The following is a 27,124-nucleotide window of genomic DNA, read 5'->3' as shown; positions in this document are numbered from 1 at the left end:
CTTGACGTACTGATTTTCTGAAAGCTCCATCTCCCCATATTCCTCCCCTTCCCCAGCCTCTGAAGGCTGGGACAGGACCCAGTGACAGTTTTGTACCAGAGGAACATCCAGTCAGTTCTGACCTGGCACCAGGCCCGGGTGAGCTGCCAGCAGCAGGGGGCAGACCTACTCAGCATCGTGGAACTTCACAAGCAGGCCTATAGCTCAAAGATGGTTTACAAAATCAACACAGCATACTGATAGCAATTATAGACACATAAAACTCAGCACAGTTTTAGTTTTCTTAGTGAATAGTGAACCCTTTGATGTATGTATAAAGTGAAGTTTGCCTCCCTACTCTCCTATTTCCCTTCCATTGCAATGCATTGCAATATCACTGCCAATGTCAAATATTTGTTCTACTTTATTTTAAACCTGGTTTACGTGGTTGTAAGTAACACAGACTGATGCAAGAAGCTGCTACGGCAAACAAGAGGTTTATAGTTATTTGAAAGTTGTCAATGTGTAAATCATTTGTTTCATCAAAGTCAGGCAGTTTATAATTTATTGCAGTATTCAAAATCTAATTAAAAATCGAATAATCTCAAATATACAGTTCATTAGTGTATTAACTAGTCAAACAGTTAGCCAGGTCCTTATAATCGAGACTTAGGTTAGGGTCTGGTCAGGTAGGCCATGGTCAGAGAACAGATATGGCCTCTCGTTACAGTTACTCTCTTCAAACTAGCCATCTTGAATGACATACAATCCTAGAGATGGTCTGCTTTCATTAACTGTCTGTAGAGAACGTTGAGTCCTGGCCTGACCTCAGCTCCCATTTTATCTGCTGTCTTTTACATAACAACTATAAATTCAGCCCGGATGAACACCGGATCATTTTGTTCAGTGCCCTAGCTGTGCCGGTGAAGTCCTGAGCTAAGCACATTCCAGAAATCCTCGTCAAGGTGAGGGATAGAAGCGAACACTTAAACTACAATGGAATGACGGTTCGGAAACAGCATAGAACATGACACATTTACGGAGTTCCCTGAGTCGTTAGGCTTCTTGTCCCTCTCTCTTCTGACATACAGAGTCTCACTGTGTGTGCATCAAAGACTGCTACTTAGCGGTGATGTCAAACACCTTGGTGTGGCATGGGATCTGTTCTCAAGTTGAGGAAATGGGCAGGAAACAGGTTGGAAGCCCAACCAAGTGCTGCTCGTAATACAGCGCTGAATTGGCACATTTCTAACAATGCTGTCTCACAGGATGGTTCATGACTTCTTGGAATTGCTGTGTGGATGTGACTAAACAGACAGCCGAGAATTGTTGTCCCAGAAATGTTATCATGTCCAAGGAGTTTGATGTGAATTATAACTGAATTATCCCCACAGATCAACATCAATCACCATACAGACTAGGATTAAAGGAAGAAAAGGTTGTGTTATTTTACATTGATAAATATGATGACAGACGGAACAGAACAGGACCACTTTTTTGATTTTACCTTTTTGATTTAATTTGTTTAATAAAGAAAATAATGGAAAACAGTGGCACTTTTCCACAATATGATTGGGTTAAACATCTGTAATTTTGCACTGTACCTTTGTGTTGGTGTGTTTACTTACCTTATTTGAGGTAATGATGACACCAGGACTTCATAATGTATGCATTTTCCCTGACACATGATCTAGCCTTCTGGAGGATAGATGGTGCATGGTGCAGCAGGACTGTGGTGACATGGCTTCACACTAGACTTCCTTCGATACTTTGGGCAGGAAGCAGGATATCCTCCTGTCTTCTTTCTTCTGGAGCACCATCGTTGTCTCAGCAATCGCCTGCATCAGCATTATGACTACCCATCCTCCATAAATACCTCTTTGTTGATAATTTTCCTTCTTTTTCACTACTTCTTACATTGTCATAATATTCTTCTTCACTCTTTTGATTTCTGGTGACCTCCCTGTGACACTGTCGGACACTTTCCTGGCCTGATTTGGCGCCCTATCTGGTAGTGTCCCTACCAGGAAATGTAAAGGAAATGTAAAGGGATGACATGACATGTATGGCCTGTAAATCCTACTATCCCATCTTGGTCACCGAATGTCCCTGCACATTTTGTATGATGAAAATATACTTGAAAATAAGCTTGGCTGTGTAATAAAAGTCCATGATTATTGTGGCATCCTGTTGATATTTGTTTATCCTCATTTCCCCCTTGCATTGAATATAAGTGAAATATGGGAAATGTTAAAATGTTTTAGCCCACCTCTTCAGCGGTTCTGGAAAGAGGTACTGGCTCACTGAGATGTGGTGACAGGACACAATGATACCAGGGACCTGTGCATGCTTGGTGGCATCCTGTCTTCTGCACACTCCAGATAAGTGAATGCTACACATTTCCACCTTTTCCTTCTCTTTTCCTTTCGTCTCATCCCAATGGAGGGAAAGCTTGTTGAAAAAGACCTTGTTTGGCCACAGCCCCATCGTGCCATGTGACAGGATGCTCATCGGTGAGATTAAGGGGGGGGGAGGCGCGCTACGCTTCCCTCTCACTGCTCTTCTTGCAGACACCTGAGCACACAGACGGACCCCATCTCCGAGGACTGGAGGACTATCTGACCTTTTGTCTGAGACTCCAAACTAAGCAACAGCTAGGATGGCACCCAGTCCCTCCTTGGTGGTGCTTCTCTGCCTCACACAAGCCCTCCTCTGCACAGCGGTAATAGGTATGTCAGGCCGATCCTCTCTTACTCTAATTTTAAGAAATCCTACTGGAAATGGTACATCCCGTTCAGTTTTATTGGGGGCTGCCAACTATACTGCAAAGATTATGTGATTTTACTGTCTTATGTGTAACTATTTCTGTTAACTTCTTTGGGGGATTATGTATATAGAACGTTTGAAAATGAAGGCAACAATAGATTTTGGTATCAGTAGCCTTGAGTGGTTTAGGAATTGTCTTCCACCTGAGACTAGTCAGACAGTTGTTCTTTACTCCCTCATGTCACAGACACCGGCTCCTTCCTGATCTACAATAAAGAACATAACAAGTGTGTGGTTGCTGTGAGCCCCACAGTGGTCCATACAGCAACTTGTAACCCCACAGCCAAGAACCAGAACTTTCGTTGGGCCTCACAGTTGCGCCTCCTCAGCCTGTCCGAGAAGCTGTGTCTGGGGGCCCAGGAAATAAAGGACTGGGTCAAGGTGCTGCTCTATCCCTGCGATGAAACTAGTCCTCTACAGCAATGGGAGTGTAAGAATGAGACGCTTTTTGGTCTCAAGGGCCAGAACCTGCACTTTAACTACGGCAACCGCAATGAGAAGAACATTATGATCTACCAGGGTTCAGGAACATGGAGCCGCTGGACCATGTACAGCCCACAGAATGATCTCTGCTCCAAGGGATACCAAGGTAAGAGGCACCATGCTTACTTGGGGTAGTCTCACACTAACACTGAACACTATTAGCCTAGGTGTTTTAAGTCTGGTGCGGTTGAAATACAAACTTGAACCACATCCACATCTTTTCTTCCTCCATCTTTCTGCTATCTGCTTGTTTCCTCATCTCAGAGATTTTCAGCTTAGGGGGGAATGCTTTCGGCAGTCCCTGCCAGTTCCCCTTCAAGTTTGAACAGAAGTGGTTTGCAGAGTGCACGTTTGAGGGCCGCCCAGATGGACTGTTATGGTGCGCCACAGAGACAGACTACAATAAGGACAGAAAATGGGGATTCTGTCCAAGCAAATGTAAGTCTGTATGGCTTTGTTATATCTTAGATTCCATATTAGATTATCCTGTCTTCTGATGTTGGGCAAGAGTTTATGATGTGTTTTGGCCTAGAGTACGAGTCAGAAATGCATGATAATATAGAAAATTAAGGTGTTCAGTGAGTCTTTAGATCCAACAATGTAGATTATCTTCCACGTCTGCCTGTGAATTTGCTGAATTTCAGCTCTCTTGAGTACTCAGAATGGTTTTATTTTCCTGTTTTGCTGTGACCTTGTCATGGGCCATCTTTGCTGAGGTCAGTGCTTACCAGGTCTGGTCTCTGACCCCTTGTACAGAAAAACACTTCCTCTTGTCTTCAGAGCTGTAGATGCAACCCTCATTCTTATCCTCCCGACCTGACTTACACACAATCCTGTCTATCCCCTGATACTGTTTCATTACTGGGACAGGAAGAGCCAGGAAGCTGCTGCTCACTGGTGGAATCGCATAGCAGATCTAGGGGAAGTTGTGTAAAATGAATGTTCACCGGGATTTTCTCTTGAGGATATTGCACAGTTCAAAAACAATGTTGGTCTAAATGCTCAGCTGTTTATATTAATCTGAAATGCATATGAAAACATGCATGCAGCATTCTGATTTGCTGAAAGGTTTTTCACTACCTTTCTCCCCTTCCTCCTCCCCTTTCCCAGCTGCTCAAGGTTGGGACAGTGACCCAGTAACAGGAGTTTTGTACCAGAGGAACACCCAGTCAGTTCTGACCTGGCACCAGGCCCGGGTGAGCTGCCAGCAGCAGGGGGCAGACCTACTCAGCATCGTGGAACTTCACGAGCAGACGTATATCTCAGGTGAGAGTTTACCTGTAAAGAAGCCCTCTGGTTGTCCCCCTTCATCTTATACATGAGGGTGGCATGTTGTCCATCAAACATATTGTATGTCACAATCACACCTGATAGTCACATAGACCTTACAGCCGAATGTCATAAAACACAGACCTATACATGTATAAAGGGTGTCTTTCATGCAGGGTTGACCCATATCTTCAGCACAGCTCTTTGGATTGGGCTCAACAGCCTGGACTTTGAAAGTGGATGGCAGTGGAGCAATGGAAACCCATTTAGATACCTCAATTGGGCTCCAGGTAAAGTTGGAAACAGATTACATGATCAACACAGTATCCTTATAATGCTGCTGCACAAATGTTGTTGTCTTGGAGGAGGGTGTACCCTTTGATGTACGTGAAAGGTGAGAAGCCTAATATCCAATATGATGTATATTTTGTCAATGATTTTGACAGGGCACCCATCAACTGAACCTGGTCTCAACTGTGGTGCTCTGCATGCGGGCAAAGCCTCCAAGTGGGAGAGCCTGTCCTGCTCTAAGAAACTTGGTTACATCTGTCGCAAAGGCAACTCCACCAATCTCCCCCCTCCTCCCATAGGTAAGAATACCCATACATGATTAATTTACACAGACGTTATACAATGTCATGCCAAGGTAATGTTGAGACTGAAGTTTAAAATGTCTGTTTCATCTCCACCACCTAACTCTACCGATCCCTTTAACTTCTTTTTATCTTTACCCAAAGACCAGCCCAGCTTCTGTCCCAATTACTGGGTACCTTATGCTGGTCACTGTTACTTCCTGGAACGTACTAAGAAGATGTGGCGGGAGGCTCTGACTGCCTGTCACAAAGAAGGAGGGGACTTGGCCAGTATCCATAACATTGAGGAGCAAAGTTTTATCATATCACAGTCTGGTTACTGTAAGTACCTCAAATGGTTATTTTGTGTGAAAAGGGTTCTACTTAAGAAAACATTTTAGATCTGAGATGCTTTGAAAGTAGATATTCTCACATATGTCCTGATTGATGATAAAGTGTAATCGAGTTGAATTAGTTAAACTATAAATACCACCCACCCACCGTGGCTTGGCCTGACTTGCTGGATCCAAGATCAAAACCCAGAAAGGGAGGAAGCAACACTGAGCTACTCTTGCTACATTTACTGAATAATGTAGCTTTCTGGTGGAATCCTTCCTGTGGTCTAACCACATCCATGTCAAGTTTCATATCTGTAGGCCTGTCGCCTTTAAAACTCCTCACTTCCTGTCATGACCCCAGTGGCCTCGGATGAGTTGTGGATTGGGCTCAACGACCAGCAGAACCATAACTTGTTTGAGTGGTCAGACCGCTCCCATGTGACGTTCGCCCAATGGCAGATGGGTGAGCCCTCCCATGATACTAACTTCCAGGAAGACTGTGTTCTCATCAGGGGAAAGGTAACATCCACAGTATTCCTAAGAGCACAATTTTTAATTTAAGCTACGATTTTGTGTTTATGTAACGTGATACCTGTTTTATAAATACATACATTTAATGTGATTAGATATGTCAAAGAATATTGTAATCAATACAGGCATGACAACTTGTCAAATCTTTAGTTAACCAATGAGGGGGAAGAAATAGATGTTTTTGTAGAGAATATAATCAGGGTCCTTTTAAAATAACATTGGCATGGCTGTGGTCCACATCTTCCTCCAATAAGGATGGCAAGTGGGCTGATATCATGTGTGAGAAAACTCATGGATATATCTGTAAGAAGAAAGCCTCTATCAAGCCACCAGAAGGAGCCACAGAAGAAGTCATTTCAGGATGCAAAACTGTAAGCAACGTTGTCTCGTATACAGTGTTTTGCCATAATGTTGTCCCAAGTGAGAGGGATCATTCATAAAGTGTGTTGCATGGTAAAAGAGGATGATTTAAATATCAACTACTATGCAATTGTATTAGTCATTTCTGGGCTTTCCTAAAGTTGTGGTTTAAATGTTTGTCTTAAATTTTCTCCACTATAGGGCTGGATCAGGTTTGGAATATACTGCTATAACATTGGATCAGAGACCAAAACATTTGAAGAGGCGAAAACTATTTGCCAAAAAAGTGACTCCAATCTGGTGCATGTGGATAACAGGTACAACAACATTTTCACATTCCATATTTGACTACACAAATATTTTGTTACATCTATAAAAAAAATAAAAAATGTTTGCTCCTCACATAAAAGGTGGCTATGTTTGTCCTACATATAGATATGAGAGTGCTTTCCTGATTAGTTTGGTGGGTTTGAGACCGGAGAAGTACTTCTGGACAGGCCTGTCCAACTTGGCAGATATAGAAACATTCTTGTGGAGCAGTGGAACAGAAGTCAAGTTTACTCATTTCAATGCTGGAATGCCAGGTACTGTGTAGCCTTCTATCAGTGGCTCCTAACCATACCTACACATATGGATCTGCCATATTTTCAGTTTTGCAATGGTCAGATTGTTATATCTCACACCTGTCAAATCTCACAACTTACTAAACTTAGAAATTGTGTATTCATTTACCATCTCCATTTTTTTGTTTCCTTTTTTTGTGTGTTTCTGTTTTGTTTGTAAAAGACAGAAAACAAGGCTGTGTTGCCATAGCAACTGGCATGTTTGCTGGACTATGGGATGTTTTAAGTTGTGACAGGAAAGAAAAGTACATCTGCAAAAAGATGGCGGACGGTGTCACAACAACAGCTGTCCCTCCCACCACTGCAGCCCCAAGATGTATGGACGGGTGGCTTGGGTCTCCCAAAAGAAACATCTGCTACAAGGTAAAAAGATGCACTTCCACAGACAACCATTAAATAATGTTCATGATGATGAGTATTATTATTATTATTCTGAGACAAATGACTGAACTCTAACCTCTTAAGTATAGTCGATGAAATCTCAATCTTTCCTCTGTTCAAGTTTTTCAAAAAGTCTATCGTAAACAAGAAGAACTGGCAGGAGGCAAGAGACTTCTGCAAGGCCATTGGAGGAGACTTGTTGAGTATTCACTCTGGCTCTGACATGGACAATCTCCCGTGAGTTCTCTCCTCAGAGCTTCCACATTTATAACGCTGCATCTCTTTCATGGTTTATTTTGGGACTGGACATTTTAAAACCCTCCAAGCCTATAGAGTCTCACTGTCAGTGTATGTGCAACCGTCTTAGAGAAAGTATGTTTTTTCCCTAGTTATGTGAGTTCAGCCTGGATCGGCCTCAGCATCCAGGATCCAAATGCAGGTTTTGTCTGGACTGATGGGAGCCCAGTGAGTATAACGCTGTTCTTTTCTAAGACGGCCACCATTAATTTCTGGGATTCTTTTAGTACAGTATCCCAGTTTTTGAAACAACCAATGTTGCCTTTTATATAACACCTCATTGTTATTCCCCAGTTTTCATTTGAGGAGTGGGAATTAGGAGAACCTAACAACCACAATGATGCAGAATTATGTGTTGAGACCAAGACTTACTTTGGGAGCTTATTTCGATGGAATGACCGAAACTGTGAGGCCAACAATGACTGGATCTGTCAGATACGCAAAGGTAGGCCGCTGAGACCATATTTTCCATGCATCGTAATGACCTTCCACATGGTCTTTCATTTCCTGATATTGAAGTGTACTTTTCCTGCAGGTGATACACCCAAACCTGAACCAGCTGTGGTTATCGAAGGTAATAGACTAGCAGAAACATTTCTCACATTCCACTTGTCATCTTTCCACACCTGAATTGTAACTGTTTTATTGTAACTTTCTTATACTTCCTGTAACTTTCTTATATTTCCTGACATCCCTGACCATCCACCTGTCACAGATACTCATGGCTGTCAGAGTAGCATGTAAGGTTATGTTCCCTCCTCTCCAGAGTACAACACCACATCAGATGGCTGGATCATATACAATGACACACAGTACTACTTCAATATGGAGGAAATGGTTATGGCCGATGCCAGAGAGTTCTGCAAAAACAAATTTGGGGACCTGGCATCCATCACTGGCAATAGTGAGAGGAAATTTTTATGGAAAAAGGTAAGGATGTGTGGAGAATTTCTGGTGAGGAATTCACAGATATACAATTATTGCATGAATTTTGATATCATTATTCTCTATTTTTATCTCACAGATAACAAAGGAGTCAAACAATCAATATTACATAGGCATGATTGTAAACTTGGATAAGTCTTTCAGGTGAATAAATACTTTTCTTTAGATCTCTGTTCTTCAAATAATGAGTCATCCATTATTTTGTCGGAGATTGTCTCATGTTTGGCATGCACATATGGGAATATGTTTGTTTCATATGTTTCTGGCTGTCTGGTTAATGCAAGTTCAATTTCAGCTGGTTGGATGGGTCTCCAGTCGCATACACGTCATGGGAACACAATGAACCCAACTTTGCCAACAATGATGAAAACTGTGTGACGATATACAAGAACATGGGTATGTGAGTTCAATCGGGTTAGGTCATGCATGTGGGGGATCTAATTTCAGTGACATGTCAGAGTGGATTACAGTGACCACTTTCATATCAATTTGACTTCCTCTTTATTCTGTGCCATTGTACTGTAGGCTTCTGGAATGACATTAACTGTGGAGTAGAGCTTCCCTCCATTTGCAAGCGAAGCAGCAACTTTATCAACACAACTCTTGCCCCAACTACTGTACCTAAAGGGGGCTGTGCCCCTGAGTGGGTCCAGTTTAATGGAAAGGTGACTACAGTATGACATGGACATTCCTACTGTGTAGCATTTTTCATAAACTACTTATTATGCTACACATCCTTACGGTCAAGTTATCACTTTTCCTTGTCCCATGTGACCAGACTGTCGACTCGTTGGCCCCCCATTGAATCTGATTGTTGAATATGCTATTAACTGTGACATGTCTCCTAGGCTATTTGTATTTTGCATGTGATTACAAAACGCTTTGCTAACACATGATGATCATGTTGAAACAGTGCTACCAATTCAATATGGAAAGCAACAAGAAAACATGGCACGATGCTCGGGATTACTGCATTAACCATGGAGGAAACTTGGCTTCTATCCTCAGTGAAAAAGAACAAGGTGAGTGGTCAGGCCTTCTTAGAAACCTAACAGTCAGATAATGCTTGTGAACATGTAAGGGATGAAGAATCACCTCACGCTTAGAAACACAACTCCTTTATCACATTCTCATGACTTGCTTCCTCCTTTCCAGCTTTCATTACCACTCAGATGAACAGGTATCCATACGATATGTGGATAGGCCTTAATGATGTCAACTGGGAAATGAGATTTCTATGGACTGAAGGCAAAAAGCTTTCCTATACAAACTGGGCTAAAGGACATCCAGTATCCATGCCTGAAGGACGCTATTCATTTGATTCGGTGAGAATGAAAGATAGGTGGTGTAATGTAAATGCATATTTACGTTGTCATGGTCACAGAATACAGCCCACAAAAACAGGCATCACTCCAGCTCACCCAAGATGTGAACATAATATCTTACCAAGTCTGGAACATTGATTGAAGAGATTGCAAATTTCAGAAACCCTCTAGGAAAAGCAGGATATAGGATAGCTTTGGTACTAAAAGGTACAAGCTCTCACCTCTGGAAGAGCATAAAGCCCTACAGTGGCCAGTCAGATTTCAAGGGGGAGCATGGCACTCCAGGCCATTTCTTGAAAAACAAGGGCTGCGTCCCAATACCCATACTACCATATTATAGTATGTATGTTAAAGTATTTACCATACTATTACATATCAGTCGCACTGAATGAGTTGTCACAACGCTTAGTAGTAACATAATAATATTTTTGAGTGAAGACACACAAAATGTGTCTGAAAAGTCCTAGTGGATACCACCCTCTAGTGGATGCAGACACAAAGGTGTATTCATTTACCATGTGTCATTTTCATTGAGGACTAAATATGTCCACACCATCTCCCTTTCAGACATTTGACTGTACAGTTTTGGTGGGAAGCAATTTCAAACAAACTGGATTATGGAAAGTGGAGGATTGTTCAATCCCTCAAGGCTTCATATGTAAAAGAACTGTTGGTGAGAAACTATCATCAAATATGAAACAGAAGGAATTTTCACTCAGTTTCAGTTTCCTTCTTTCTTATTTTGTTTACTCGATTTAGTGGCCCTCTAACCACTGTGTCACTTTTGGTTTAAGATTCTCAGATTGCCCCACCAGCCACAACAGCATCAACAAATAATTTCATAAAATATGGCAATAACTCCCTGAAACTGGTGCCACAGAAGATGAAATGGGATGAAGCCCGGAGACAATGCAAAGCAGAAGATGCTGATCTAGCAAGCATCTTGAACCCTATCACGCAGGCTTACAGCTCATTGCTTATCCACAAGTATGGAGGGTCTGTTTGGATTGGCCTCAACAGCAATTTGGTAATTAGCCTTAACACATCTAAAACACAGTAAAACAGATCATGTCCACCATTATTCTTCATTGTACACTCAACCCACACATTTTGTTAAAAAACACACAATGTGTCTGTTCAATTTGTTAATTATACATAATAATTTACAAATGTGTTTTGAATTGATTTCAGTCACAATAAGAATATTAAACCCGATAGTATTGGACATGGATTTCATCTGTAGGGTTGTCCATCTTTTAGACAGATGGCTTGTTCCGGTGGGTTGATAACTGGCGCTTGGGTTACACCAAATGGGGTCAAAGAGAGCCAAAGATGAACCAAGGCTGTGTTTACATAGATGAGGATGGATCGTGGAAGACAGGCTCATGTAGTGACACCCACTACTCTCTGTGCAAGACTTCTAAAGGTCAGACTTTCTCAATCTCCATCCACACTGCATTATAACATGTTTTTGTTAACTATTGATTTATTAACTGATAAACTGATTAACTGGTAATCACCTCTAAACTACAATCAATACGCAAATTACATAGTCTAGGTCTGTTTTAGTCTAGTTTAATGAATACAAGTTCTTTTTCTTGATAAAATGTGCATTTTACCAAGCCAATCAGTGTAGTCTTACCGTGTTCCAGACGTGCCTCCCACTCAACCTCCCCAGCTCCCAGGCAAATGTCCAGAACCCAAGAGGGGAAAGGCCTGGGTGCCCTTCAGAGGCCATTGTTACGCTTTCTTCAACTCAGTGGTGGACAGCTGGGCCCGAGCCTCAGTGGAATGTTTGAGAATGGGTAAGACACCACACACCCCAACCGACTTTTGATTACCATCAATAACCACAGTACTGCCAACAAGGTTTTGCGGTCTTTTTTGACTAAGAGCAGCATAAGATAAGATACATTAACAATGTTAATGGAGTTGAAGGACTGCAAAGATAATGAGGATGACCATGATGATGTGCTCAACAGGGGGATCTCTGGTGAGCATTGAGGATCCATTGGAGAACCACTTTATCCAGGAAAATATAGAACTTATGCAGGATGGCATCAAGACTTTCTGGATCGGGATGCATAAGAGCTACGAAGGTCAGAACCCTTTCCGCCTCTTGCAAAGACCAGTTTTGGCCATTGTGTTAAACGTTGAAATAACCAAATATACTCAAATTCTTACAAAACAAAGTCTTGATGTTTAGCGTAATTAAATACAGAAAAAAAAGCCAAAGATGAATGTACTTCTAAGGTACAGTATAACTTTGTTTACCACAGGTGAGTGGATGTGGATTAATAACGACGTGTTGGACTATACCAACTGGAAACCAGGATCCCATTCAGGGGACTGTGTTGAGATACGTGCTGACACTGGACAGTGGAGCACTAACAGCTGTATGAGATACAAATCCTATATCTGCAAAAGTCCTAAAAGTGAGTAAATGTGTGTCAAGGATCAGATTGATTTGATTTAAATGGTATATTTCAAGTTGAGGTAAATTCATATATGATCTTTCATGTTACATTTGCAGTGATCGTACCAACGGAGATGCCGGCAATCACTTGTAAGTTGATAAAATGTTTACAAATCAAATTTAACTGTCATCAAACATTAGTAATAAGAACACTGTTTCGTTCTCCTGAGCCTTTCATTAAACAAGATATGCATACTGCATTTACTGTAAGAAAACACCCAGAAACCTGAAAGAAGATAATTAATGAAGCAAGACTAAACTAGCATTAAGGACATCAGAGCTGTGTGTGAGTGATGCTGTTCTGGTTTGATTTCCTCAGCTCAGAATGTCGAGGATGCCCCCCACGGTTACACTGGCATCGCCGTAGCCGTCGTCTTGATGATAGTTGCTGTGGTGGGACTTGTCTTCTTCCTGTTCCGCAATCGCATCCCCAGCCCCGTGCTGGGAGAGAGCACGTTCGATAACAGGCTGTACTTCAACAGTGACCCATCACGCACCATAACCACCGTTGACACCAAGGGCCTGGTGGCCAACATAGAACAGAATGAACAGGCCTAGATGCAGACCTAGAAAAACATTCCAACAGGGTTCTTCGACCAAATAACATTTTGAGATGGAGATGGAGGTAATGACACTTGAGGTGAGAGCCAAAAACAGGAAGCATACGCAGCTTAAACTAACATGTACATAAGATGGATTCCTGTATTACAGACCTGCAACATACTGATTACTGATTTGTGTGTGACATAAATGAATAAATGTTACTTATAACTAACTTATAAATGTACTACTAAGTACAATTATAAGTATTTAAATGTATTTTTTGCATTTTGTGCTTATAACACTGTCAAACAAACTGACCTTGGTTCTGAGATTAAATAGATCTGACCTCAACAAAGGCACTAGTATCACCTTGCAAATCTTTCCCCACTCCCTTCTATGTTTCTGTAGTGTAAATATTCAGTCAAGACTGTCATGATAATGCTTGTTCGCTTGAGTGGAGATTTTAGGACATTCTGAGATCAAATATTAATAATCTATGAAAAGTTTCACATTAGTTGTTTACATACAGGAATGTGAAACTAATCTACTATGCAATAATGTAATGCAATTGTTGTGCCTGGTTTGAATGATGCAGGTATTTTAGATCAATTTAAGACTCTTCCTCCAATGATGCAAAAAAAATATATATATAATTCGTAAACAAAAGTATTTTGCATCTAATTTCTTTAGGACACACAATTAAGAGACATGCTGACAAATGTTTTACATTCCCATGACCAGCACAAAGTGCCTTAGAAACATCTGGTATTTACATTTATTTTCTTGTTACATTTAGTCATTTAGCAAATGCTTTTATTCAGTAGGGTGAAGTGCCTAGCCCAAGGACGCAACGTAATGTTTCACGCCAGGAATCGAACCGGCAATCTTCTGATTAATAGCCCGATTCCCTAACCGCTCAGCTATCTGACTTTATGGTATGCCATGTGTACCTTTCAGATTGTACAACCAATTAAAAATCTGTATGGCATTCATCATTATTTAAGGTCACCTCCACCACTGCCACTCTCCTGCTAGTGTCCTAGCCACCCCTCTGTCTGTGCTCCCAGTGTCCTCATTGTAGCAATGAGGCAGGTTTCTCCATGGTAACAAGAGCCCTATAAGGCTGTGGCTAATCCTTGGGAGCTTACACAATTCCGACTTCTCATAAGAGGGTTTTACCAATGCTCTGGAATTCTCCCTGAACAAGTCCTCTCTCCCTGCAACCACCTGAGATAAACAGCCCCGCTGAGCTACTAAGAGGTGGAGAGGAACAAGCGGTAGGTCTCCTTACCCAGCATGTTTTCTTTTAGTTCTATTTTCAGAATGACTCTTCTTTATTTCATTCTTTTTTTGCTGCTGAAGTGTATGTTCTTCTGGTTTGCATATAATGTGGGAGGATGTACGGATCTTGGCAGTAGAGCTGAGAGATGCAATGTTGGCGTTTATATGCTCGTACACTTGTGCGTTTGATCCGTGATGATTCAGGGATCACAGTCTATCTCTGGGATCAGGGACCTTCCACAGAGCAGTGCCTAAACAGCTCACGGGCTCTTACTCAGCACACTGCTGACTTCTGCATCTCTCTCATGTTTATACTGAGCGAGATGGTTAGAAAACAGCTTTAAAAAAAGTGTACTGTCTTTTTCTAACCATTTTAGCTGTAGACTTACACTTAGACTCAGTGTGATAATCTGATTTACAGCAACATGGATGTCTGATTCATATCTACAAAGGAGGCAACTGACATTTTTTGCATACAATTCTTTTTCTACATATCTTGTGTTGATGCAAAGTGCTCACTGTGATTTTGTTATGAACTATTCTGTACTGTTTGTTCCTTTAGAAATGGCTTCGTCATCTGCAGATTGCTCTCTTTCTTTGCCCGAGGGAGAGAAAAAAAATCTCAGTTGTGAGGCAAAGAGTTTAGAAATACTGATTCAGTCTGAGCTAAAGCTTACATTTCACACATAGCAGCTTTTCCCAAGAAGGAAAACAATTTTCTGTTGCTTAATTCTTTAAGTTTCTGTGGAAGGGCATTTTGTCACTGTCAACAAACTGTAAGCTTGAACCCTGTAAGATAATTACTCCTTTTTAAATCAAAGCACTTCCCTGTCCCTGTCCCCCCACCCTCTCCCTGCCTCAATGCTCTCTCACTTGCCTGCACTAATCCTTTTGTTGTGGTCTGAGGGGCCCTTGCTCTGTGCTGACCATCTCTCTCTCTCTCTTTCTCTCTCTTTCCCCAGGCTGGCCATCCTAGTGCTATGGGGTCTAATTCGGGTAAAGGGTGCCTGCAGAGCCCTCCTGCAGTCCTCCACGAGATTAGGCAAACCCATTATTAACGCCTCCCTCAGCCAGAGAACATTCTCTCTCTCTTTCTTTCTTGCCTCCCTGCCTAACAACTATCCCTTCTCTCTCCTACTTTCCCTCGTTAGTCCTCCATTACCTCAAACTGTTTCCTTTAGTTTCCCTTTTTCCACTTTCTCTCAGTATTTCTTTCTCAGCTATCTGTTCCTTCTCTTCCCCTCCTTGCCGGTTTCTTTAACCCTCAGACAATCCAGTGAGTGTGAGGGACTTTGAGGGTCCGGGTGGCAACATGTGGCTCGGGGGCCATGCTTTCTCCACACTGCTGCTGCACCTGACTGTGCTGGGGACAGGGAGACTTATGGGGGTGCAGACCCAGGGCATGGGCCAAGAGCGAGGCTACCTGCAGGACAGCCTCAGGGTCTTGTCTCTACCCCCAGGGCCAGGGAGCCAGCCTCAGCTCCGCAGGAACCAGACAGGTGTCCTGCTCTCCACCCTCCTCGAGACGGTACGCTGTCCAGAACGGATCAGTGGGTCACCGGAGCTTTGTGAGAAGGTAAGACTCAGCCAGTACTCTCACACATGAACTGGTACTCACTAACGGTTGCTAAAGTTCTCTCCGTGAACTGGTTCGCACTAACGGTTGCTAAAGGTCTCTCCATAAACTGGTTCTCTCTAACGGATGCTAAAGGTCTCTCCATGAACTGGTACTCTCTAACGGATGCTAAAGGTCTCTCCGTGAACTGGTACTCTCTAACGGTTCCTAAAGGTCTCTCCGTGAATCTACTAATGATAGAGGGAAGATGTGAATGAGGCATTGACAGCTGTAGAGCATTGTATGACATTTCTGTAACGCTGACAAGATTTTTGCAATTAATTAACATGGCGCTAACACGTGGTTTCCATGCCAACAGCCACTAAAGTTTCTATAGTATTTTTGTCATGTGCAATAATGCTGCCTGGTCATTCTGGCCTCCTGCTTGTTATGGCTGGAATGTGAGTGTGTGTGGAAGCTCAAAGACCTGACCTCTGGAGGAATTCATGCTGAGTGGTTTTCGACGTCCCTCAGTTTGACTGAACTCATTATATAGAGAGAAATCTATGAGGCACTTGGTTTCATGTGTTTGTACAGGTGGGGTAGTGCATGTGTGTGTTTGTGTGTGTTCTAGTTCCCCTTGAGCAAAGTGGATTTAGAAAACAGTAAAACAATTTAGTTCAATAGAAAATCCCTCTCAATTTTTTTTACTTCATTGTTCAACTTTCAACAGTCCATTGAAAATATTTGGAAAGGTTAGTGCTTCGCCCACTCTTTTGGTCTTCTGAGTTCTTGTGTGTTTATGTGTGGGTTCAGCCAGGGCTGTGATCAGCTCAACACAAAAGCCTTCATTTGACAAGGAGCTCTTGAATGCCATACATTCAGAAACAAGAGACCCATTATCAGACAAAAATGGAACAAAAGGAAACCAGTTAACAGTCACATACTGTATACTGTAACATATGGCTGACTAAACTTACTGTACACTTCAGAATCACTGTTTACTAATCAATGGACATATAATATTATGTAACCAGCAAGATACTAATGATTTCAGTTGTATTTGGTCAGTGAGGGGGTGTATCTGAGTTACTTACTCATTTTGTTTCCAGTAAAGTATTTATTTGCTAAGCATCTCAGTACACATTTCCCAGTTCTTCCCACTCAGTTGTCTTCTATCGCTATGGTTACAGTGCCTCTCTCCTGATATGGTCCTTTCTGTCCTGGTGGATGATGGGAAGGCGTACCTTGCCGAGGAGGACTACCTCAGAGTCTCCACAGCATTGCTCTACTACATCATCAACTTGCAGGACCTCTGTAGTCCCAACACCGCTTCCTCCTCTTCGTCCTCCTCTTCATCACTCTCTTACGAGGACTACCTCCAGGCCCTCACCAACCTACACCCAACTGAGGACAGACACTTCCTCTCCTCTAATGAGACAGAGAGTGTTCTTCAGCTCATTAACCAGCACTATCAAGGTCATGCCCTGGAGACAACCACCTCCTCCCACTCACAGGTACAAACCGGCCCTCGTAAACATGTAGAAATATCTCTATTTTCTCATATTTAGTAAGATGACATATTTGTGACACAAATGTTCAAGTTGAAACCACAGGCAATATTGGAAGTGTTTCATCAACACCATGTATAGATATGTAAAAATGACTATATGTAATCAAGGAGTGTACAGCTGGGGAAAGCTGAAGGTGGTTGTTGGCTGTGAACCCACAGTGTGTAGACGCCACCAATCTGATGGATGAGGTCGGGGTGACGGACAGCCGGGGTGCTGACCTGTCAGCTGTGCCCCGCCTTGCTGCAGCCATCATCAGTCACACCCTGCAGGGGCACTGCTTCAGCAGGAGGAACCTCCCTTCCCCTGCTTTCTTCACCGAGTACATCTTCCAGTCCCTCAACCGCACCAGCAACCTGCAGATCATAGGTTTGTTTATGAAACGTCTTTTCATGGTAATTTTGGGTAGGGAGTCAGAAATGTGTGGGATATTTTGAAACTTGAATTGAACATTTTGTAATTGTTTAGGACTTAGATTGCATCTAAGTCCATCTGTGTTTGTCAATAATACAGTACATCGCCTCCACAGGAATCTAAGACAGTCACTGCTTGATGTTGTCAGTGTCCCACAGTGATGATGTCACTCTCCTCAGATCTGGAAGAGCTGCTGCATCAGCTGGGTGTTGGAGGAGCCTCTCACTCTCACAGCAGGGCCAGGCGGAGCGTCACAGGCACCGCCCAGAGAGTTTCAAGGCATCAATTGGATGGTTGTGCCCATGAGCCTCTGGGCATCAGCACAGACTGGGCCCATGTGAGACTGAAGCCTTATTTAGATTGTCTAATAACATTGGATTTAACTCAGCTTTCACCTATCCTGTTTTGCCTGTTCGGTCCATGTTGAAGATCAAAATTATTATTATAAGTATTCGGAGGATGAAACAAAGTATTTTCTAGAGATCACAGGGACTGACAAGTTTAGATATAATGTAGATAAGAAACTGGGGAAAAAAGCTACTGATGAACAAATGTATTGCTTAAAAATGTGTCAGTTGTTGAAATTTTTTGATTGATTTATATATTTTTTGGTGTTCTCATAATCACCAGGTGTGCTTCTCAGCCAATGAACTGGTGGATATCTTTGCTCTGAATCCTCGTTTACCCATATCCAGAGATCACTTCAGACAACTGTGTCCTGCCATAATCCAGCAATTGCTAGGCAACGCTTGTGATCCCTCAGAGCTGAAGGCACGAGGATCACCACCCAGCGCCATTGAGAGTAAGGCTCTACCCTCCACGTGGAGAGGACTCACCACAGGCCACGATTAGAACAACTTAGTCACTTTAGTCACTAGTCCTGACAGAGGTCTGGGACAGACATTGTCTCCATCTCTTTCCTTCCCCCCCCCCCCTCTCTCTCTCTCTTTCTGTGTCTGTGTAGAGTATGGCTACAGCACTGCTGCGGTCTTGCTCATCACGGTGGGCTCCATGCTTGGCATCTGCCTGATCTTCTTCAACTCCTGCCAGGATACCTACGCCCTCATCCTGCAGCTCTTCGTGGGCCTGGCAGTGGGCACTCTCTCAGGAGATGCTCTGCTGCACCTCATACCACAGGTAGAGGGCATGCTGCCATCAAGGGTAGATGTGCCATCCGTCGGAGGTACACTTTTACAAACTCTCTCAAGTCTGGTTCCTGTTCCTGAGAACTGTTGAGGGTTCTCTGGTCACCCCTGTGGGAGAACACACTGAAATAGCTTTTCAGAACTGTTCATGGTTCAACGTAGTACAATTTAATAAAACAAAGGTTCTTGCCTTTGATAGCTACTGAAAGGTTGTTTCGGGGGATTCTTTGGCCTTCCAATACATTTCACCTTTGTTCCCTAAAATGTGGATGTTCTGTACAATATGTTTCAGGCTGATCAGTAAATGTCTCACTTTTTTCTCTTCCTGTCTCCTTTGGAGATCCTTGGCCTCCACGATGACAGTCACCATGATGATCATCACTTTACAGAGGGCAAGGAATACCTGTGGAAAATTCTGGGGATCATTGCTGGCATCTATGGATTTTTCCTCATTGAAAGAGTCTTCTCCCTAGTGTTGCCTTCTCACAGCCATGTAAGATTGTTCTCTTGTGTGTATTCTAACAAATCAAAAAACAAATCAATAAGACAAAGTATGCTTAAAAACAACAGATATGCTGTACTTTATTGTTGCCTGATTAGGAATCACTTTCCATGCCAATTTGAATCATCAGAAAACTAGTCACTATTTGTCAACAGAAAGTGAGTCACGATTTGTCACGAGTGTAATTAAGCTTAGCTTCCTTGTGAACCTGGGGTGGAACCAGCTGACTGTGCATGCAACCATCCATCAAGCTTGGAAACTAAAGCCAGATTAACAGACCACAGCTGTGAAGGCACTTCAGAATTTAGTTCTATTGTTTAGTGACTGCAAATGTCAACATTAAAAGTTGACATTTTTAAGATTCTACATGAAAGAGTCATGGCGTCATGGCAACATGGATGTTCCAAAACTAGTGCCTCGTGGCTGCTGTCCTGTGTGAACTGGGTTTAACGTACCTCTTCTGTCCCTGAAGGGCCACCAGGGTATGGGCCATTCCCACGACCTCCCCCTGGAGCTCAACTGCAACGGACAGTCACAGAGGGGCAAGTCCATCTCCACCATGCAGCTGGTGAGTCTCTCTTGGTCCAGTTTGTCTCTTCCCAGCACCCGTACAAGCAGCCCTGCTCCAATCCAACAAGTATGCAGGCACTGCTTCAATAAACAAACAGTGACTGAGGACAGAGGCCACAGTATATTAATTCTATAGTGGGCACAGAAAGGGGCCTCAGAGCAAATGGAAACATCCCGGAGATGATCTTGTTTAGACAGGAGCTGTCTTTAAAGGGGAAACAGCAATGCTGATGGCTTTGAGGAAAACAGGCAGCTGCTTTAGAAGAGCTGTGTTCCTGATCACAGGGTTTGAAATTAGACTAGATTGCTAATCTGTCAGCCTGCCACCTTGACCTGGGCCAACAGAACCAGTACTTGATCTCCAAGTGATTGATTTCCATTCTCCATTTTGGGAAGTGTGAATCAGAGCAAACATGAATGGTGTGATAGAGCAGTGCAGCAACGGTATCTGCTGGGTGGGAATACATAGGGGCTGAGCGTAAAAAAAGCATAGGCCTTAGTAGGTTTTAAGTTACTTCAATTCTCTAAACTCTGTAGACATGTTCCAGTTGTTTCACAAACAGGTTTGAGAACAACACTGTAGGCGGCAGTGAAAGAGGATCATGGCATGGTGTGGGTAGGAAAGCTTGATGCCAGTGCTGAGTCATTCAGGCCTTCTGAGGATAATAGAATGAACACTGGGAGGATACTTCAAAATCGACCCATTTTAGTGCATTTCTGTACAGTGATGATGTGCACACTTTACAGAACATGGAAAGGAGACCATAGATACATTTTCACTATATGAAAGTGAATATAGAGATGAAACTCGGGTGATTTCTGTGTCCATCACTCCTGCAGGAAACTGTGGAAGACTTGGAGTGTACAGAGATAACTTCTGATGATCCAGGCACAAGTACACCTATGCAAAGTAAGTCTCGTGCACACACACCACACAGACACGCGCACACACACACAGCACCCACTCTCATTCACTGATTTCTGTCCTGCTCAGTACTGTGGAGTGTAATTAGTAGCTTGGGTAGTGATTATCACAGTCAATGGGAGGGACTTCTGAGACAAGACAAGAGGCGCCAGACAGTCGGTCTTTGTGTTTGCAGGACAGGGGGTTCCTCTGCTGGCTCTGATGGTAATCGTTGGAGACAGCCTCCATAACTTTGCTGACGGTCTGGTGGTGGGTGCAGCCTTCTCCTCATCTGCTGAGACGGGAATGGCAACCACCGTGGCCATACTGTGCCATGAAATACCACATGAAATGGGTACAAAATTACAGACCAACACATCCCACAATACATTCGAAAAAACTTTTACAACATTTCTTTAAACTCGTGAGATCAAAACAGTACACACACTTATCCTGCAATAACCAAATGGACCCATTTCTGATCCAAGGTGACTTTGCGGTGCTACTTAGCTCAGGTCTCTCTGTGCGGAACGCTGTGTTGATGAACCTCTTCAGCGCACTGACAGCCTTTGTTGGCCTCTACATCGGGTTGTTCGTCTCCACGGAGACCGAGGTCCAGCAGTGGATCTTCACTGTCACTGCTGGGATCTTCCTCTATCTGTCCCTCGTTGAGATGGTGAGACTAACTGATGGCCAGGGAAAACCTATTGACATCTCATCCCCAATTCATGTCTCTCCCTCTATTTCTATTTCTACATGTCTCATTCCACATCTTTATCTCTCTCCCTGTATCTCCCCCTGTCTTTTTCTCTTTATACATCTGTATCTCTCTTTCTCTCTCATTGTCTCTCCCAGCTTCCGGAGATGAACCGTGTGAAGACCAACAGGCCTTTCGTCATGTTCCTCCTGCAGAACCTTGGTCTCCTCATGGGATGGGCTTGTCTGCTGCTCCTGGCTCTGTTTGAACATCAACTCAAGTTCTAAGGACTCGATCTTTTTCTCTTTCTTTTCTCACATGCACACATATAAATTGATGGTACTGGTAGGGTCAAGCTTTTTTACAATGTTGCCATCCTTTATTTGCATTATTTTATTAGGTCATACTTACAGTAAACATCGTAAGTCAAAAACATCTCAAAAGTGATGACAGAGTCCTACTTTTGTGTCATTCAGAATGCAATGTGTAAGCTTAGATCTTTAGTTTTTTCCATGTGAGGATGATTTATTTTTGTATGTGTATTAAGAGATATCATATATGACACCTGAAGTCTTTTTCCACACCTTTATGGTACCTAGTGTTGTACGATTTTACACATGTTTAAAACAGGTACATTCTTAGTGCATTATATCCTATTGATGGAAGATGTATGTTGCCACCGACAATCAAATGAACTGCAATCCATTTCCTTTTTTAAACCAAGCCCCTAAGCCTCCGTTTTATTTCTTCTTTCTGAGCCAACATGGAGGCAGGTCCACCCACCTGGGTGCCCTGTTCCCCTCATCCAATGTGCTGGCTGACTCATCCTCCTGCTCGTCCCCCTCCACACGCTGGAGCCTACAGAGCGCCCACACAGTGCTCTCTGTGCTGTCTCTTTCCCTTTTTTGGGGGGGGGGGGCTCTGTCCATCTTTCTCTCTGGTACACTGTCACTTTTTTCCTCTAATAATCCCTCTCTCTTTCTTTCGGCGTGTGATGGCCCTCATGGCTGTACAACAGCACCAAGAAAAACAAGTATTTGTTTTTCAAAGACCCTAACCCTAACCCACACAAACAATGCCATATAAACAAATATGGTTCGTAGTTTCACTTGAAGGAACCAATGCATGAATGAATGATAAATTAGTGAATGGTCCAGGCATATAATAAGAAAATGGATGGTGATTTATTGAATTATTGCTGAAACATCACCTGGTCTCTTCAAAAGTATCACTTTCTCCATCAGCATGTGTCAAAGCAAGGAGAAACCAGCTGACAGCATTTATTACTTCCCACTAAGTCAATTTCTAACAATAGAAGGACGTTTGTGGCATTATTTTAGCCTATTGTTGGATTGTAAACCCTTTTGGAATATCCGGGAAAAGTATGGGTTTCATGATTTGTGTTTCTGTGCATGTGTGTGCATGCTAAAATTGCGGATATTTTGTTTTAAAGACCCTCTTCATCAAGGTTGTGTGTTGAAAGGCGTTATTGGGAAGGAAGGAAAGGCTTTTAATCTTGGCTATGTGCCGTGACCTCACCCTGTATATGCAGCCATCATCATCATTCCCTCGGCACAGAACTTCCAAAGAAGAGGAAAAGGTTAAAAGTCATGAGTACAGAGCAGAATGGGGATCAGACGGGAAAGGCTAAAACCGACACACAATGGGAAACGCTAGCTATGCAGTCCATTCCTTTCCTTTTTGATTTCAAAATGCAATTCTGGTATGAAACGGATACATTCTATTCCTCATTTAAAAAAACGCTACACCAAAGAATACAGTTAATGAATGTACATTTTGACCTTAAAAGTATTTGCTACTGTTTGACAATTGAGCCACAGACAAGCACACACACACACACACACACACACACACACACACACACACACACACACACACACACACACACACACACACACACACACACACACACACACACACACACACACACACACACACACACACACACACACACACACACACACACACACACACACACACACACACACACACACACACACACACACACACAGAAATACCTGCCTGTATAGTTAGATGGACATTTTGGCCCAACCGTAGTTTATCCAATATTAAATATACAATGGGAAAGGAAAATATGAGGGATATATGTATGAAACTTCTCTAAATATCAACCATTATGAACTCTGGTCATGTTGAAAGTCCAGTCTAACAAGCAAAGACAACCACTAGAGGGCAATGAATCATTCAAAAACTGTGGGAATTATCCCACTTGCAGTACCAAACATACATACTGTATGTTGCAAGGGACCATTTCCAAGGGTCTCTGTCCTCTGACATCTTCACATGGGCCATGATAACCCAGGCTAAAGGTCACGAAAATGAGGTCTCAAGTGCATCATGAAATGTAGGTATAACGGACATTCTAGAAGCATACATTCATGAGGATGATACCAATAAGCCAGACTACATGTATGAATACATGTAGTCATTGGCACACTGAGAAATCTTAAGAGATACAATGTACCTGTGGGCTTATTTGAGAGAGTTTGAAAACCCACTGGGGGTTTGAAGGAACATTTCCACTGTCTAGACACAAACATAAACAGCATACAGAAAAAGCCATCTTAGGTAATAAATGCTTGCAGTTGACTAATAAAACAGTCACCCACTGTGAGTGATGTAAAAAATGAATAAATAAAAACCATGTAAACATGTCTTGTAAGCCATAAAAGTGCGATTTTCTTGCCAACGCTTTTAACCTGAGTGTTTTGCAGACTAAGCGCGAGGTTACCTACCTGGGTCAGCTTCAACGCAGTTGAGAGAGCACGTGGAACAGAGAGGGCTCTCGGAAGCATAGTGTGGGAGTGAGGACAGAAACACAAGAGAACTGCTCCTCCTTCTTTAGTCTTCCCGGTTGCAGGCTGACTCAAACTTCAAGATTTTATACGTCAGAGAGCGCGGAGACTAGACCAACTGTTTCGTTTCCACCACTAAATTCATTTACTCACAAGGATGTACCAGAATGCTTGATAGCATGTTAAATAACAGAGGCAGATACTGTACGCTTGAATGTAGTTGTTATATATTTCCAAGACAGTCGGATGTCAAATGGTCCTAAACAACACCTCAAAGACACCTTTGGACCGGCACATGGACTCCCTCGAAAACCCGGTGCTACAAGTGAGTAGCCTATGCTTTTTTCACAACAGAAAACCTGGTTGTAAGCAATCAATCATCTTCCACAGCGTAGTTTGTGCAAGCACACATGTTGCTCTCAATTACAGTACATATTCGGTCAGCGCCAAATGTTCCACTAGGATAAAAAGTAAACTGGATACATAGCCTCCGGGGCATGTGGCATGGCCTGTATCAAATCCATTGAAAAGCACGTCAACAGGTGCACCAGACAGTTGATTAATTTAACAACTTAACTTATCTTGAGAATAATACTTTTTCATTTCTCAACTTCAATATGAATTATATATGTTGTTGACCGAAGGTTTTTCTTTTCCTTATGTAGGCTATTGTTATTTACCGACTGCCTGAAAATAAGTTGTCTATTTAGTAGGTAAATAATAGAAATGTTACCATAACATAACTGGTTACTAAGTAACTGACACCAAAGCTGTCATTTTATGAGCATGATTTACATGCCCCGAGAGGATGGATTGGAATAAAAAGCCAGATTTTTCCGGTTGCCACACGTGAACGTGAATACATGTGTGGTGCTTCAGTGTCCTGGGCTAAACATGCCACATTACCAACTAATATTAAGTAATTAAGTAACTAATTTAAGTACCCATAAAGTACACCATGATGAATTTTCCTGTTCTTGTTAATATTTCTATACATTACCCTTTTCATGTATTTCCAACGGTACCTGCCGGTCTCTGTTTAACAACTGAACTGGAGCCTGAGCTTCTTATGAATCAGTACAAGGGGTTGTGATCATGCCAAATGATACACTGTAACATTCCAATAACTACCTACTACTACATGGGAGTCAGGTGGCTGAGCGGTTAGGGAATCGGGCTAGTAATCTAAAGGTTGCCAGTTCGATTCCCGGCCGTGTCAAATGACGTTGTGTCCTTGGGCAAGGCACTTCACCCTACTTTGCCTCGGGGGAATGTCCCTGTACTTACTGTAAGTCGCTCTGGATAAGAGCGTCTGCCAAATGACTGAATGAATGAATGAACTACCAGTTGTAATTCCATCTTTTCATTTAGTCTTTATTCTGTCCCTCGCTAGTCTCATGGAAAAGGAGCCCGGAGGAAAGGCAGATTCAAAGGCTCCGATGGCAGCACCTCCTCAGACACCACGACCAACAGCCTAGTGCGACAGGTAGGCTTGAACTGAATCAGGAGCACAAGGTTCCCAAACCAACTGAACTTGTGATACTTGTGGAGTCATGGATAGACATTGTGTTGAGTCGGTCTTCTTGAGACTGTCCACTTGTCTGTCCAACATTGAGAGATGGACAAATAACATGTTTATCTGGTTGGAAATGAACCACGCTCTGCAAAGCTTCAGAGATGTATCTTCCTTCTCTGACTGTCTGCAGAACTTTGTTTTTCACTCACAGCCCCAATATCTTTAAGGGTCATCTCCTGTGAGAGCAAAAATGTCATGTCATTATCATATATCAAAGATGAGATGTCCTGTTGAGACGTTGCGATGAAAGCCCTCCACTCTGTAAACACGTCATGGGTACAGCATGTTAACCATCCAGGCTAGCAGGAGGCACTGCTCTGCAACTATGCAGCTGGTGCTTGACTGAGGCGACACTGCGGCCTGTTATAAAGCAGAACCTCTGAGGTACACAATGTGTGAAGCACCCAAGGTGTCTGGTCTTTGTTGAGATGAACCTGCCGGGAATAGGATAGGACGGGTTAAGGATGGGCGCCGCTGCCCGAAAAATGTTTCTGCCTTTTTTGGAGGAAGAGGAGGCAACACAGATACGGCCTCCCGCTTTGGCACGGTGGGCTCGCGGCAGCAGAACCGGTGTGAACTAGAGTGGATCGGAACAATAATGGTACCCGGTGAACCGTTCGTCTGTTTTGTCTCAGGGATACAGAAAATGTGCACTGTGTGAGACGCGAGGAAGTTCAAACAGGCTATTATTATCGAGTATTTATATTCTCGGCAGATAGATGAGAAGTGGCTGGATGCGTAGGAGGAGGGGGATGCTGGTAATAGAGGTCTTCAGTGACTCGCCCCCATCCCTTCACCCCCCACTCCAGGACCACATGTCCATTCCCACCATCCTCCAGGGTATGCCAACAGTCTCATTAAGCAGCGTCCCCCAAACTCCCCCAGACTAGCTGTCATCATCCCCCACCGACTGATTCATCGTGGCCAAACTCAATTACTTGGAGAGCAACTGAGAAACAAAACTACACAGGGAGACAGAAAGATTGAGAGGAAAAACAGACAGAAGACGAGAGAAATAGAGTAAGGAAGAAGTTGCCAAAGTGTTTGGGTTGATAGGGCTCCATTATGGCAATCAACAGATATATCCTCTTGCAGATGTTCACGGGAGGGAAGGGATAGCATCC

At 42.9% G+C, this 27,124-nt stretch overlaps 2 protein-coding genes across 2 annotated transcripts; both read left to right on the top strand.

Moving 5' to 3' along the window:
- The first annotated feature begins 2,638 nt into the window (after window positions 1-2,638).
- On the top strand, window positions 2,639-13,304 carry mrc1a (mannose receptor, C type 1a). The gene is made up of 30 exons (XM_067251430.1): window positions 2,639-2,708; window positions 2,993-3,394; window positions 3,553-3,726; window positions 4,399-4,554; window positions 4,734-4,847; window positions 5,004-5,147; window positions 5,295-5,471; window positions 5,829-5,986; window positions 6,253-6,369; window positions 6,560-6,675; window positions 6,794-6,942; window positions 7,145-7,344; window positions 7,484-7,599; window positions 7,752-7,827; window positions 7,954-8,104; window positions 8,195-8,233; window positions 8,426-8,589; window positions 8,684-8,748; window positions 8,900-9,000; window positions 9,130-9,269; window positions 9,518-9,626; window positions 9,760-9,929; window positions 10,497-10,602; window positions 10,724-10,956; window positions 11,190-11,355; window positions 11,582-11,734; window positions 11,912-12,028; window positions 12,209-12,364; window positions 12,463-12,495; window positions 12,725-13,304. Exons 1-30 carry the CDS (start codon window positions 2,639-2,641, stop codon window positions 12,961-12,963), a joined length of 4,311 nt encoding a protein of 1,436 aa, XP_067107531.1. The 3' UTR covers window positions 12,964-13,304.
- A 2,237-nt stretch (window positions 13,305-15,541) lies between these two features.
- Window positions 15,542-22,451, top strand: LOC136957830 (zinc transporter ZIP12-like). The gene is made up of 12 exons (XM_067252031.1): window positions 15,542-15,805; window positions 16,978-17,301; window positions 17,517-17,724; window positions 17,949-18,106; window positions 18,400-18,571; window positions 18,734-18,906; window positions 19,255-19,407; window positions 19,889-19,984; window positions 20,827-20,896; window positions 21,087-21,245; window positions 21,379-21,566; window positions 21,746-22,451. Exons 1-12 carry the CDS (start codon window positions 15,542-15,544, stop codon window positions 21,872-21,874), a joined length of 2,094 nt encoding a protein of 697 aa, XP_067108132.1. The 3' UTR covers window positions 21,875-22,451.
- Window positions 22,452-27,124: the final 4,673 nt, after the last annotated feature.

Source organism: Osmerus mordax, chromosome 15, assembly GCF_038355195.1.
Source record: "Osmerus mordax isolate fOsmMor3 chromosome 15, fOsmMor3.pri, whole genome shotgun sequence".
Taxonomy (NCBI): Eukaryota; Metazoa; Chordata; class Actinopteri; order Osmeriformes; family Osmeridae; genus Osmerus; species Osmerus mordax.
This window is presented reverse-complemented; position numbering and strand designations above follow the sequence as displayed.